Source organism: Salmo salar, chromosome 23, assembly GCF_965601325.2.
Source record: "Salmo salar chromosome 23, fSalSal1, whole genome shotgun sequence".
NCBI lineage: Eukaryota > Metazoa > Chordata > Actinopteri > Salmoniformes > Salmonidae > Salmo > Salmo salar.
In genome coordinates, this window is record NC_138313.1 from 34,445,167 (window position 1) to 34,461,382 (window position 16,216).

At 44.9% G+C, this 16,216-nt stretch overlaps 1 protein-coding gene across 1 annotated transcript in view; it reads right to left on the reverse strand.

Annotated features, from left to right (window-relative positions):
* Window positions 1-1,097: 1,097 nt before the first annotated feature.
* LOC106584266 (fibroblast growth factor 22) overlaps window positions 1,098-16,216 on the reverse strand; it is a 33,102-nt gene continuing 17,983 nt past the window's right edge. Inside the window, exons 2-3 of the mRNA XM_014169314.3 lie at window positions 3,440-3,543; window positions 1,098-1,506 (exon numbers count right to left, since the gene is read on the reverse strand). Coding sequence (XP_014024789.1) covers window positions 1,312-1,506; window positions 3,440-3,543 — 299 coding nt within the window. The 3' untranslated portion in view covers window positions 1,098-1,311. The remainder of the gene's footprint in view (window positions 1,507-3,439; window positions 3,544-16,216) is intronic.

Sequence of the window (16,216 nt, forward strand, 5' to 3'; positions counted from 1 at the left end):
TGGGTTGTCCTATCACATACAACCCAGTGGAGGCTGCTGAGGGGAGGACGGCTCATAATAATGTCTGGAGTGGAGAAAATGGAATGGCATCAAACACATGGAAACCCCCTATTCCACTCCAGTCATTACCACGTGCCCCTCCTCCCCAATTAAGGTGCCACCAACATCCCGTGATACAACCTCAAATGCACTACGTGTTTCAAAGGGAGTACCGTATGCATTTAACTACTGAATTCTGGAACTAACATATCAGAGACAACGTCGTGACTCCCACTTTGAAAGATTGACCCCTGAGCTAGTGGTCTAGGATGAAAAAAGGAGGCTAAAGCACACTTCTGCAGAGCTCACAAGTTCATTTCAGAAACCCAGAAGACCCGATAGCCTTCTAGTCTATGTCTATTCTATTCTACTATTTACTTTATGTTCCTATTCTTATCTTTTATTATTTCTTATTGTTGTTGCATTGTCGAGAAGGAACCTGCAAGTAAGCATTTCATTGGACGATGTATACCATGCGTATCCCGTACATACGACTAATACAACTTGAAACTACCAGATGTCTTACAGCAGATATCCATGGGTATCAATGTACATCAGTCCAAACGTTTCCATAAACATGGAATTCTGTCCCCTCTGTATGAAGTCCACTCAAATGCAGAGTCCTTTGCGGCGTTGATTGTATAGGCCTTTCAGTATCTTTAGAGAATCATCTCTCTTGCTCAGATGGATATTTTTGACAACCTAAATCAAAGTCCTGTTTACTCTTTGTCAGCTCTTTTACATCGGCAGTCCATTGGTTTAACAGAATATTGTAAGGTCACTCAAGGGAAAGCATTGTCTCCTGTAGAGTCGCAGAAAATAAGGGATGGGGGCAATATATAGACAATACTCGTACCCTTTAGAGGGAGGATATGTTTCAATTACACACTTTCTCAGCGGACGGTGGTGTCAAAATAACTCCTTGACACAGAAGTGTCATCAATATTATCCTCTCAGCTTGATAATCAATCATAATAATAATAGACATACTGTATTTACACAATATTAGCAGCTTTACTTCTGGACCTTGTGCTTGGGGGGGGGGGGGGGGGGGGGGGGGGGTTGATGAATAACTTAAACTTACTGTATTATGCCCCCCACATCGATCTGGACAAACAAAATAGTTTATAAAACCCCAACAAATGTACATATATGGGAGAGGGGATGGATATAATAATAATCAAATAATCATATTATTCCTAATTATCTTGGTAACCACAACACTAGTAGGAGGGACTGGCTGCAGAGCAGAGCATGAGTCCAGTTGTTCATCTATGAGGGCAGCATGGGGAGGAAGTGGGTGGAGGGGTGTCTCCTCCGGGCTTTGTGACCTCGCCGGGGTTTCCCCCTGCCGTTCAGAGATACGAACATCTGCCTGCCGCCATGTTTCCAGCGCAGGGAGGCATACGTGTTGTAGCCGTTCTCCTCGATGCGCTCCTTGAACTTACAGTTAGGGTTGTACTTCACCTGCAGGGGAGGGGGGGAGGGAAAGAGAGGGAGAGAGAGGGAGAGAGAGAGAGTACAACAGGTGTTTATTATGACCAGAAGAAGTAACTAACAGCAGTAGCATGGACACACCTCTGAGATAGGGACAAAGGTCCATGTCTGTTATTGCATTCATGTTTTCCATTTATTTCTGTGTTGTTATGGAGTTATTTGTTGTGCGTTGTTTCTATGATATTCCATAACAAAACAACAACCATCCACATTGAATGACAAAGCATTTTATAATTAGGTGTTCGTGTAATGGCTGTCGTCTGAAGTTGAAGGAGTGGACCAAAGTGCAGCGTGGTAAGTGTTCATATTTTATTTACTATGAAACATATGAACAAAAGAAACAAAAAAACTAAAAGCCAAACAGTTCCGTCAGGTACAGAATCACTAAACAGAAAACAACTACCTACAAACACAGGTGGGAAAAGGCTGCCTAAGTATGATTCCCAATCAGAGACAACGATAGACAGCTGCCTCTGATTAGGAACCATACTCAGCCAAAACAAAGAAATACATCACATAGAATGCCCACCCCACACCCTGACCTAACAAAATAGAGAAATAAAACGACTCTCTAAGGTCAGGGCGTGACAATCCGTTATGGTTGGATCATGGCCAAGAAGATATAACAATATAAAAACATGTATTTTTGATACTGAAACTAACCTACATGAAAAAGTGTTAATCTGCAATGTAAAATGTTTTGACAGTCATCTATCAGATTGTTATCTCTTCCTTGATCCATTTCTGAGGCTAAGAACCGAAACAGGGATTTGTGTCAATATACAGGCACAGGAACTTCCTATCTGTACGTAGGTATGACCTAAAGATATGACCATCAAAACAGATTCTGGAGCAATCCCCTCTACATGCCACTATCAGGCTGAGATCACAGGACCCTTATGGAGATAGCATCAGCCTAGCTTGATTCTCCTTCTTAATGGTCATTAAGGGAGGTTTCAGTGGGAGGCTCTAGGAAGCTGAGTGAGTTCATCTATGTCCTGTTTATGCTGGTGGCAGGGTGAAATAATGGTCTGCAACTCATCACAGCTTCACATTGCTGACTGATTGCCAGCTCCAGATTTCTCTCTCTCTCTCTCTGAGCTGTAAAACACTTAGATACCATGCCATAGGCAGCCTCATTACATGACAGAGAGAGAAATAGAGAGAGAAAGAGAGGGAGAGAAAGAACGAGAGAGCTGTGTATGAGCACAACAAGTGGCAGATGGCACGCAAGACCTTCACATCTGCCTCTTCTGACATCTTAGTTCAGCCTCCTTTTCTTGGCTCTGTGCAGTATTCTGACTTTTCTTGGCTCTCTGCAGTATTATGACTTTTCTTGGCTATCTGCAGTATTCTGACTTTTCTTGGCTATCTGCAGTATTCTGACTTTTCTTGGCTATCTGCAGTATTATGACTTTTCTTGTCTCTCTGCAGTATTCTGACTTTTCTTGGCTATCTGCAGTATTCTGACTTTTCTTGGCTATCTGCAGTATTTTGACTTTTCTTGGCTATCTGCAGTATTATGACTTTTCTTGGCTATCTGCAGTATTCTGACTTTTCTTGGCTATCTGCAGTATTTTGACTTTTCTTGGCTATCTGCAGTATTTTGACTTTTCTTGGCTATCTGCAGTATTTTGACAGTGGAACAAGCCTCTCTTCAAGACTTGCATGCGAGCATCACCTGCAGCTATTATCAAGCTGGGCCCAGGTATATTGTCATGATTGATATTGCCACTATTAGAACTTGATACTTGAAACTCTGGCCTGCTATTGATTTTCCTAGTGTGGACCTCAAAAACTCATTTGAATGGAATGACCTGTGATGGAGGAAACATCAGTGTCCCCTAGCTGGAACCTGGCTGCCCATGATGTCTCATGTAACAATGTTGCAAGGTGTACCTACCGATCCAAAGAGTGTGCCTTTTTTGGACATTGCTAAGTACAGCCCGGTGCTGACCGATTTGATGGCGACGACTCCCACACTGACAGATCGGATTTCCATTAGAACTGAAAAAGAAGGAACAGAAGTCTCTGTTAGAACAGGGGAGTTTTCCATCATAAGCTACTCTATCATTATCGATTAGGGAACCAGACGGGCATATGCTCTGGGGAGAGGGTTTCCCAAGACAAAAGAGAAAAAAACTGGATATGCATAATAGCCCATTTAAATGATTCCCTACGGGAAGAGACATCTACACCTCAGTTCCTTATTAACAATCATCTCACTGAGAACTACTAGACTGCAGAGACATAAATACATTTGAAAATCGGCTGTGTCATCCTTCAGAAATACAATGATATGATTGAAATCAGCCACTTCAAAAACATATCATGAACAATATTCAAGAGGAAAACTCTATTTACTTGTAAGACAACACTGTTTTCAAGTTAAAAAAATACAACTAAATTATTCTGTGTCTGGAAGTAAGGTATGATTTATGCAATGAAATGAGAACACCCAGTCTTTTAATGCATTCTGAGCCAGACAAAATTTTCCAGAGCTCACTGTATCTACACCCTCTCAGTAGACTGACTATAGCATTCAGCACAAAGAGCATTATGGGCTGGGTCCTGTCTGCACAGGGAGGGAGTGCCATCATCCCAGACCAGACACTGACACTCCACCCAGATGATGCCCGGTGAAGTTTACCACACAAAGCAGCGTCTGATGGCCACTTACACCAACCTCTTACCCACTTTCTCCATAAAAGACCTGGCAGTGCTGCAGGCTAATTGTTTCTTCTGGGCACTGATTGCAAACAAATCCCATGTGGCTTGGTCATGATCTGGTTTTAGTCTACACAAAAAGCCCTTAGCCATTGTCATGGTGATAGACGGAAATGTTTTGGAGATGACCTGTGGGTCTTACCACAGGAGCCTGAAAAGAACCTAATTGTTGGATACGCTGCTCCCTTGGAGAACTCCTCCTGTCTCACCTTCAAAGGCACCCTGATGTGGCCTGCTATCAGATCTAAGCACACATCCCTCCCAACAGACATCGCAAGCCATGGAAACCTGTTTTTGGAGGAGAAAACATCTTGAGAAACATGCTGTTTTTTTCTCCTCTAATGGACACCCCTGAATGTTGCTGAAAAGGGAAACGAGGCTAACAAATAGGCTGTTGCATTTGGACAGGACCTGTAAACACAGTAACACATCAAGGTGCTGAAGGAGATGTGGACCTCACACCAGTAGGAAATGAAGTAGGAGCAGTAAACTCACGAAGCGCCCAGACCAGCGGTGCAGCGCTGCTCATGCAGAACCACATGTGCTGAAGGGGGCAGCTAGTGGGTTTCCGAGCAGGGACACTGGTTAAACCCATCCAGCGATGAAAAATAAACTCGCTCACCAGGGTCCGAGCAGGTGTTACTCTCCCGCTACTGCCATCTTTCCTCTATTTATTTATGTAAATCCAGACTTTGTTTGGAAAGAAATTAGGAAAAAGCTGTAATTGGGAGCAAGGGTTGGCTTAATATGTTTGGGGATAAAAAAATAGTATTATAAACTGGGTGGTTCGAGCCCTGAATGCTGATTGGCTAAAAGCTGTGGTATATCAGACCGAATACCACGGTTATAACAAAAATGTATTTTTACTGCTCTAATTACATTGGTAATCAGTTTATAATACTATAACGCACCTCGGGTGTTTGTGATATATGGCCAATATACCACGGCTAAGGGCTGTATCCAGGCACTCCGCATAATAACAGCCCTTAGCTGTGGTATATTAGCCATATACCACACCCCCCAGGCCTTATTGCTTAATTATATATCAATCATTATTTGAATATGTTGGTAACCTATTTTATGAAAAGGATAATGATGTTTGAAACACCCGTGCCAATATATCCTCCAAACACCGGTAAGATCAGGGGAAGTTTTTATTCAGGTGAAATCCTTATCAACAAGTGACATTGTCAAATCAACCACTAGATAAGACAGCCAAAGACATTTTCCGTTTCTCTTTCCTTCCTTCCTGAACCATGGCGCGATACACAGACTCACAGCTGCTACCACCACTATCAATGCTTACCAGTTGAGGTCATCCACATCAGACACACAGCGAGGCAGAGAGGCAGAGAGGGTAAATAGACAGAGAGACAGAGAGGCAGAGAGGGTAAATAGACAGAGAGACAGAGAGACAGAGAGGGTAAATAGACAGAGAGACAGAAAGACAGAGAGGGTAAATATGCAGAGAGACAGAGAGGGTAAATACGCAGAGAGACAGAGAGACAGAGAGACAGAGAGGGTAAATACACAGAGAGACAGAGAGACAGAGAGGGTAAATACACAGAGAGACAGAGAGACAGAGAGGGTAAATACACAGAGAGACAGAGAGACAGAGAGGGTAAATACGCAGAGAGACAGAGAGGGTAAATACACAGAGAGACAGAGAGACAGAGAGGGTAAATACACAGAGGACCTGTTGAGTGTCTTTCTTCTCTGACATGTGTGTACATGGAGCCCCTTTCTCCACACAGCTGCAGTGGGACAGCCAGCCAGTCAGCCCAGGGCCAGTCAGCCTGCCAGCCAGCCCAGGGCCAGTCAGCCAGTCAGCCCAGGGCCAGTCAGCCAGTCAGCCCAGGGCCAGTCAACCAGCCAGCCCAGGGCCAGTCAGCCAGCCAGCCCAAGGCCAGTCAGCCCAGGGCCAGTCAGCCAGCCAGCCAGCCCAGGGCCAGCCAGTCAGCCCAGGGCCAGTCAGCCAGCCAGCCCAGGGCCAGTCAGCCAGTCAGCCCAGGGCCAGCCAGCCAGCCAGCCCAGGGCCAGCCAGCCAGTCAGCCCAGGGCCAGTCAGCCAGCCAGCCCAGGGCCAGTCAGCCAGTCAGCCCAGGGCCAGTCAGCCAGTCAGCCCAGGGCCAGTCAGCCAGCCAGCCCAGGGCCAGTCAGCCAGTCAGCCCAGGGCCAGTCAGCCAGTCAGCCCAGGGCCAGTCAGCCAGCCAGGCCAGGCAGGTACCAATCCATCCAGCTGCACCCCCATCCCCATCCCTCTGATCCTTCAAAGGCACGTTAGCACTTTGATGGCAATGTCCCCTTTACGAGCTGTGTTTACAAACACTGGGTGTTATGGTGGCAGGGAGCGTGCAAGCGACTCATAAGCCATTAGGCCCAGGCAGGCTGGTGATTGGAGCTCACTGTGGGTTTATGGGGACTTGTCTAGTCCAATGAAAACCGCTGGTGCCTGAAAGTGCTGCTGCCTCTAATTGGCATGATTTGCTGCTCTGAGCTCCAGGCACGGTAGGTGCTACCATGATCCTCACTCTGATACGTAGATTGCACTATGTACTAAAAGTAAGGAGTGGATGGCGTGGTTACAATGACTTTTCTTCCCTGAGGTATCGAATGCAGGAACGTGGATCTCTCACGTGTGAGAATAGTTTTGTACGGACGATCGTTTGGATATCAGTCTTCAAATAGACCTCATTATGTTAAGGCTAATGACCATGAGAACTCACGTTAGACCCACATGTCATGTGTGACAACATGTTGTGTCATATTTATGCAATGAGTGTTTGTGCTTTTTTCAATGCAATATTAACTCATTTTTGCATGTTAAAGAATTATTGCATGTACACATGCAATAAAGGAACTAATGATGAAAGAAAGGGTATCTATCTGTAATCATGCTGGTTATTATAACCCACTCTCTGCTGTGCATGTTTCATCTGCTCTGTTGACGAGACAGGTAGCATTATCTTCTTTCTTACCCTTGGCAGGATCTGTTGACATGTTTTGGCCAGAGCTGTTAATAAGCTGAAGCTGCTATTACAAACAAATCCCTATACAGGACTAGTCAAGTGTGGACTGACCGTTTTCTATCTTCTATGGGATTTTCAAAGCCCAGTCGTCTTTTACTCTTTCTCTTTTCTTTCGTTCCCCCTTTTTTGGAAGTGAGCCCCTCGTCAGATCATTCAGCCTTTTCTGACCTTGAAATAAAAACGCAGAAAGGAAAGCGAGAGACTCTCACGGGGTTCCTTTTGTCAAACTCATGCTATGGGAGGAGGAGGGAGTGGGTACTGGGTGTAGGGGCTGGTAATAAAAAGGGGGAGGAGGGATCATAAAACTATGTGGACTCCAACTTGCCCCTCCGTCCCCCAATAACTCTTTGTTACTTACCTGAGAGGTGGAGGAAAGACAAGATCTTATTAATGACTGAGCTTTTCGTTGGACTTGGGGGGGGGGACGGGTGGGGACGTTCCGTCCCATCACAATTAAAAAGCAGGGGATAAGGGAGGAGGAGAATCGAGTGAAAGATTTCTTGGATTGCCCCCTTCAGCAGCCCTCCATGGCCCGGTGCTCGACCAGGAGAGAGCCTGGGAATCGGGGCGCTCCCGCTGGGCGCTTGCTCTTGATTGACATACCTTTTCAATTATTTCACAGTTTGCCTTTAAAATGGAGAGGTCCCTGTTGTTTTTTTCTCTGCCCTCCTTTTCAAAACACAAGCTTTTCATGCTGTGTCTTCACTGCTGGGCCTAATGGCTGTGACCAGCACCTTTGATCTGAGCTGACCCCCTCAGAGGGCTGAGGGCTGAGGGCTGGGGACTGGGTCCAAGCAAATGCCTGTGTGAGTGTGTGTGCGTGTGTGTGTTGGTGTGTGCATGGTTAAGGAAGGAGGGGACAAAGCCAGCATCACTCAATAGTACTTTAAACACCTTGAAATAGGATCATGGCAACAAGAACTTGATAGGTGATTGGATCGAAATCGTTTCAAATGAACCCTGGCAATTAACTTTTTATGTAGCATCACTCTGTTATTAAGCATACTGTTTTTACTCTAATCTCAATGTAGGTCACACGTTTTGAATGAATTCGCAGAATATGGGAATCTGTAGATCTATACTACAGATGTACTATTTTTACATTATGAACAATTATAACATCAAAAGGAGGATAAGGAAAATCATTCATATTAGCTTCAGCTATACGTGTCTTGTTGAAGCTATGTGAGCCATATCAGTCTTATCATACAGCCAAACTCTGCTGGGTAGAAAGGAGAAAAGGACAATCGACCCCTCTTGGCCTTTTTTCGTCACTTTTTATGAGTATATAGTGCTTTTTAGACATCTTGAGACCCCCTTCTTTTGTGTGGAGCTCGAAAGGCAATGGGGGTGAACAGAGGAGAAAGGGGAGCTTAACTTCACACCACTGGCTTCTACCTTGTCGCTTGTCTGTGTTTGAAAGGCTGGGGAGGGTCTCAGTCTGTCCTGCTCGGCCTCACATAAAGGACTACTTTCACCTGCACGTTTAATGGATAGTCTCATCTAGAACTCAGTTTACACACAACTTTCTCCTTGACCTGTAGATTAGATACTGTAGGGCATCAGAGGAGCAGTATTAGTTTCATGACAAACACTTGATAAGGATGTCTTTCAATAAAATGTATATGCTTTTATCACGTTTTTTTTTTTTCATGAGTGAAGAAAATACCCCCACCCTCCCCTCCCACAACCCTAACAAAAACAGCTGACCTGGCCATCAGTTAGTGGCCCATTAAAAATACAAACATCATCATCTAATTGGTTTCAGTCCCTGTCCAAGCTGACAACCTGATATGATAATGCTGAACCACATTGCCATGTGGTTATGGGCACCCTGAGGTTGTGGTGACAGATCAAGTCCAAGGACAGAAGCATGTCACTGGCAGGTTCATCGCTCTCTCTCAACACAGCCCTGAAGGCATAGAGGTAACAGAGGTAAGAGGTAACAGCGGTTAGCCAAACGATGGGCTTCCAAGTTCTGTGGACAGGGATCTGTAATGTAAGATCTGCAAAATATATTTGAAGAAGAGTGGATCATAAACATATGTTTTGTATCATTAATTGTAGAATTTATCGCCTGGTCGAAATACCACCGAATAGACCCCCCCCCCCCCTTAATGTCAAGGCTTTTGTTTAATTCCATTAATTCCATTCCGACTGAAAGAGTAGCTTGGCTAGGCTTTGGCTTTGAAAATATGATTTCTAGACGTTATCTATATAATAGAATTGGTAACAGAGAAGTGCTTAATATAATGGGCATTTTATAAATGACATGTATAGTATGGAGAATACCCATTGGATGGCCACAGTCTTGACAATTTTACCGCTACATTGGGCGGCCCATTCGTTTTAGTGATAGCTGAATAATAGATGGTGAATTTCTTGTCAGGGACCCAGTATATTTCGATTATAATAGCAGAATTTACTGGAAGCCTGATAATTCTATCATGGCATGTGATACTGCCTCATTGATGACCGTTTTTTTTAATGAGTGGCTGTATGAAACCAAATCTTCCATTAACTTCCAGTCTGACAGTGTTGGGACGGAAAAGGATCGCTTACAGGATACACAGACGTCTGCTGGGAGGCGAGGAGGGAGACTCGCTAACCTTCACATACGAGCTTGTAATTCAGTCAGGGTACACGAACTCACACCCACTAAGGAAAAAGACAGCAGAAATATATTATCGAACAGCGTTCAATATTACACTGTCTGTATATTACTACACAACACTTGGTACATTTGGTGAAGCCAAGTTGCACTTGTCGCAATTATATATTTCCACATTATAATGGTACACTTTGATTGTGACATCCAAACTGAATCATTAACCACTTCATCTTTCAAACAGCTTTGAACTCTGGGAAAACAGAGAGGGGTGGATTTAGGTAGGTTGTATGTGGTCCATGTGCGTGATTGGCAGTGTTACATGATGACATGAAAGCAAAGATGGGCAGGTTTATGTTAGTGCAGGGAGGGAGCAGGCAGCAGGGCTTGTTTGGGTCATGGTTCTGCATGGTGCATGTGCCACATGTCTTTCCCATTAACCCGTGTCTGAGGAGAAGGTAATGGACAGAAAGGAGCAGCATTGATCAGGCTCAATCTCAGCATCTACCTGCTGAAACCAGATGACAAAGCCCAGGCAGGGAAGAGCTACAGGGAAGGGCAGGCAGAGAGAGCCCCATAGAGCTCCATAAAGACCCATATCATGACTGACCGAGCGGCTGGTTGGGTGATTAAGAATTACAGCTGGAAGAGAGATTACCCCTGCTGAAATATCGCACCCTTTGAAACAAATTTAGAGACATGAGAGAGAGGCCTTGATTAGCCAATTGGGGGAGAATTCCCTAAGCACTATTTCCAATCCTGGAGAGCTCAAATGGTTTGCTCATCAGAAGGAAGAGAGAAGGGAGAATTGGATATCTAGCCCTGTAGATGTACATGCAAATCAATGCACCATAACTAAATCCAATTCTAGGAGAAACTAAAAAACATGTTTAACCCTTAGAGGTGAAACAAACATGCTTTTGACTATCTTCACATCACATTCACTTTTCATTGAATGGTTTATTCATGTCATTTATCTTCAGGGATGTTGGTTTGGATGCTACAATATGTTCTACATTCAGTTTCATTTAAAGACACTATAGTCAAACTTGCTTCAGATGGAAAGCGAGCCAGAGTGTATGATGAGGGATTTGTGACCTTTGGTTTTTACATGTTTTCTTTTTAGAACTGCACGCTTCATAACTAATGTGGCTGTCAAAAGGTTATGCCAGTTTATTCTGATATACTGAACATATGGTGTGATGCCCTCACCAGTTTACAGGACTGACTGGGGCTGGAAAGCAGAATAAAATGTTCAATCTCTGCCACCCCAGAGCAGTGCCCCAGAACTGTTGAGCTGCCGCTGTGGAGCTCAAGGCTCAGCATCAGGGCAGCAGCCTGTGTCTCCGGACATGCATCATGCCTAATTAAGTCTCACAAGGCAAAGATGATTTATTCATCCCACCCAAATGGCTATGAGACATGTCTCCTCGGGGCAGAGTGCAGCTAAGTGGCTCCCTCACACAGACACACACAGAGGCACACACACATACACATACACATACATACACACATACACATACATACACACACACACACACACACACACACACACACACACACACACACACACACACACACACACACACACACACACACACACACACACACACACACACACACACACACACACACAATGCACAGAGTGCAATACACACAAATACACACACTATGATAGTACATATATACTGTAATGCAGTATACACATTCAACAATGTGTTGCCTCTATATGCTGACTGTTTGTCTAAAAAAATAGATTTAAAAAATGTAATTTTAAATCATTCATTTCCAGACCCAGACATACGTGAGACTCAGACTTAGATGAGATGAAAGCTACTGAAACAGAAAAAAATGTAAACCCCACACCAACTTGATGAAATCTGAGTCTCCGCAATAACATTACCTGAACATCTCTCTCAGGTCTACAGCATGTTGGAGACATTAAATGCATCCAAAGTAGCCGAAGTAAAAAGTATCCAGCCTTTTAGCCTCTCTCTTGAAATGAGGTAAGACTGTCTTGGACTCTTGGCTACCAGAGGTTCTAACAAGTAAAAAAGATACTCAAGGCTATTTTTACTCTCATTTTTGGGCGGTTGTGATCATTCCTTATAGTAATGGATGTTGTTTTTGTTATACAGATGTACTTTTAATAACCAGTCACCCTGACACGGTTAATGAAGCGAGGATAAGACAGTACAGTTTGAAGTTTGTACAGTCTGGTGCATGTCCTACTACACACACCACAACCACACACCACTACTACACACACCACAACCACACACCACTACTACACACACCCCTACCACACACCACTACTACACACACCACAACCACACACCACTACTACACACACCACAACCACACACCACTACTACACACACGACAACCACACACCACTACTACACACACCCCTACCACACACCCCTACCACACACCACTACTACACACATCACAACCACACACCACTACTACACACACCACTACTACACACACCCCTACCACACACCCCTACCACACACCACTACTACACACACCACAACCACACACCACAACCACACACCACAACCACACACCACTACTACACACACCACAACCACACACCACTACCACACACCCCTACCACACACCACTACTACACACACCCGTACCACACACCACTACTACACACACCACTACTACACACACCCCTACCACACTCCACTACTACACACACCCCTACCACACACCACTACTACACACACCACTACTACACACACCCCGACCACACACCACTACCACAAATCACTACTACACACACCCCTACCACACACCACTACTACACACCACTACCACACACCACTACTACACACCACTACTACACACACCACTACCACACACCACTACTACACACACCCCTACCACACACCACTACTACACACACCACTACTACACATCACTACCACACACCACTACTACACACACCACAACCACACACCACTACTACACATCACTACTACACACACCCCTACCACACACCACTACTACACACCACTACTACACATACCACTACTACACACACCCCTACCACACACCACTACTACACACCACTACTACACACACCACTACCACACATCACTGCTACACTTACCACAACCACACATCACTACTACACACCCCACTACTACACACACCCCTACCACACACCACTACTACACACACCACTACCACACATACCACTACTACACACACCCCTACCACACACCACTACTACACACACCACTACTACACACCACTACTACACACACCCCTACCACACACCACTACTACACACACCACTACTACACACCACTACTACACACACCACTACCACACATCACTACTACACACACCACTACTACACACACCCCTACCACACACCACTACTACACACACCACTACTACACACCACTACCACACACCACTACTACACACCACTACCACACATCACTACTAAACATACCACTACTACACACACCACTACCACAAACACCTCTATCACACACCACTACTACACACACCACTACCACACATACCACTACTACACACACCCCTACCACACACCACTACTACACACACCACTACTACACACCACTACTACACACACCCCTACCACACACCACTACTACACACACCACTACTACACACCACTACTACACACACCACTACCACACATCACTACTACACACACCACTACTACACACCACTACTACACACACCCCTACCACATACCACTACTACACACACCACTACTACACACCACTACCACACACCACTACTACACACCACTACCACACATCACTACTAAACATACCACTACTACACACACCACTACCACAAACACCTCTATCACACACCACTACTACACACACCACAACCACACACCACTACTACACACACCCCTACCACACACCACTACTACACACACCCCTACCACACATCACTACTACACACCCCTACCACACACCACTACTACACACACCACTACTACACACCCCTACCACACACCACTACTACACACAACACTACTACACACACCACTATTACACACACCACTACCACACACACCACTACTACACACACCACTACCACTACTACACACCACTACTACACACACCACTACTATACACACATGCCAAAACCCTGTGTCTGTCTGAGGACTTACATGTGTCTTGTACGGTGTCTCTGTACAATGTGAGGATCTATACAATACCCTCCCTGCTGATGACTTCATGTGTACAGTACAGTGGACACTACCCTGCCTGCTGATGACTTCATGTGTACAGTACAGTGGACACTACCCTGCCTGCTGATGACATGCATGCGTGAACAATAATGTGACTAGATCATGTATAGAAATAGCCATTCTATTTACATGACGTATGCGATATGTTGTGTAGTCAATGAGGTACCTGGAGGAAATTGAAACAGAGTGAGAGGAAGGCCTGTCCGGGTGTGACGGTGTCTGTGTGTTTCCTTCCTATATGGCCAAGAACACGGAACAACAACGGACAATTGACAGAATGGAGAACAGGAGAACAAGAAGAAAAGAGCTGTCAGAGCTTGCTCCTTCCCTACCCAGATCTCCACTGTTGTTCCCACATTCCTCTTGGGGGATGAGAGCGCCGATGGGCCTGATAACATTATTTGCCTACTGTCTTTTAATCTATCAGTCCACACTCACTCACTGCTGAGCTATCTGTATGTGTTGGGATAGGCTTGCACGGATGTCCCATACACACTGGACAGCTTCGCATAGACCAGTTGTATGGGAAGTGATGGGGAATGTGCAGTGATATGGGGCTGTGGGTAGACTTATGTCATTTTATTGTTGAAACGTTTTTCTCTATTTATGGTCCTACAGATATCAATCGTTTTCAAAAGATTGGCCAGCGGGACACGGTTAATAAAAAAAAAAAATTCGCACAGACAAAACTACGTATTTCAATGGCATGTGCAAATCATAGAACATTCCACATGACAGTATCGAGATAAACAAATAATGCAATGCTTACTCAAAATAGTTTACACAACATCCCCAGATGATAATGAAGTGCAACTGTGATTCTCTGATCTGAATGCATCTAACCTATGATCCTGGCTCTTTTTGCAGGGTGCTTTACAGTTCTACGGTATGGTTGAGTTGTTTTATCTTATAAACAAACACCCCTTTGACAATGTCATACCCAGTATAGTTTTACAAGCCCACGGCACAAGTCATGCAGTATAATGCCAGCAGTTGACGAATGAGCATTCAATGTCAAATTAAATACTACTTGTATGACATGCTACTAGTACGGAAACATGAATTCATCCCTATTCCGGCTCTATTTTACTCTAACCCTCTGAGTGCAGACCAGAACGGGCTTCTACTGTGTGTGTGTGTGTGGGTTGGTTTGTTCTTGTATCCTTGTGGGGACCTAAAATCCCCAAAAGTCCCCACAAGGATAGTAAAACAAGGAAAATTCTCCCTTTTGGGGGACATTTCTCACATCCCGTTGAGGACAAAGGCTATTTTAAGCTTAGGAGTTAGGTTTAGAGTTATGGTTAAGAATTAGATTTAGGGTTACGGTTTAAGGTTAGGATTAAGGTTAGGGTTGTGGTAAGGATAAGGGTTAGGGTTATGTTTAGGTTTAGGGGTTAGGGAAAATAGGATTTTGAATGGATATTAATTTTAAGTCCCAGTGAGGATAGAAGAACATAACGTGTGTGTGTGTGTGTGTGTGTGTGTGTGTGTGTGTGTGTGTGAACGGGTTAGTGCTCAGGTGAAAACTGACTCTCACACTCCCTCGGCCGCGGATGTGATGGGTGACATTCTCTAGCACACAATCCCTCTCTGGTACAGTTTCATGACCCGCACAGCACTCGGCCCAGTTTCCCCTTTATACTGCTGCTGCTGGGAGAAGTGCTCGGGGGATTAGCCAGGTCCTTCAAAGGCCATTAAAGCAAATGACAGGTATCCTGTTTCGGCGGTGCTGGGACAGGCCAGGTGAGGAGCACAGAGGCCAAGCAGGAGAGCAAGGGTCAGCTGGGGACAAAAAGACAAGGCCAGCATGGGCCCCACTCTATCTGGCTCACTCGCTGGCTCTCCTAAACTGGGAGCCCTGCGTTTATGAATGGTCCTCTTGATGGGACCGTCGAGACATTGTCTCACTCTGGTAACTTTAGCTTTTTTACAGTCCGGCGTTTTGTTTTCAGATTGGGGAGTTTTTCTTTTCGTGTGGGCATGGCTTCCCCGATGGAGAATTTTTAACTTACCAACGATGCTCATTCACATTGTAATTTGCATTGCGATACTTCTC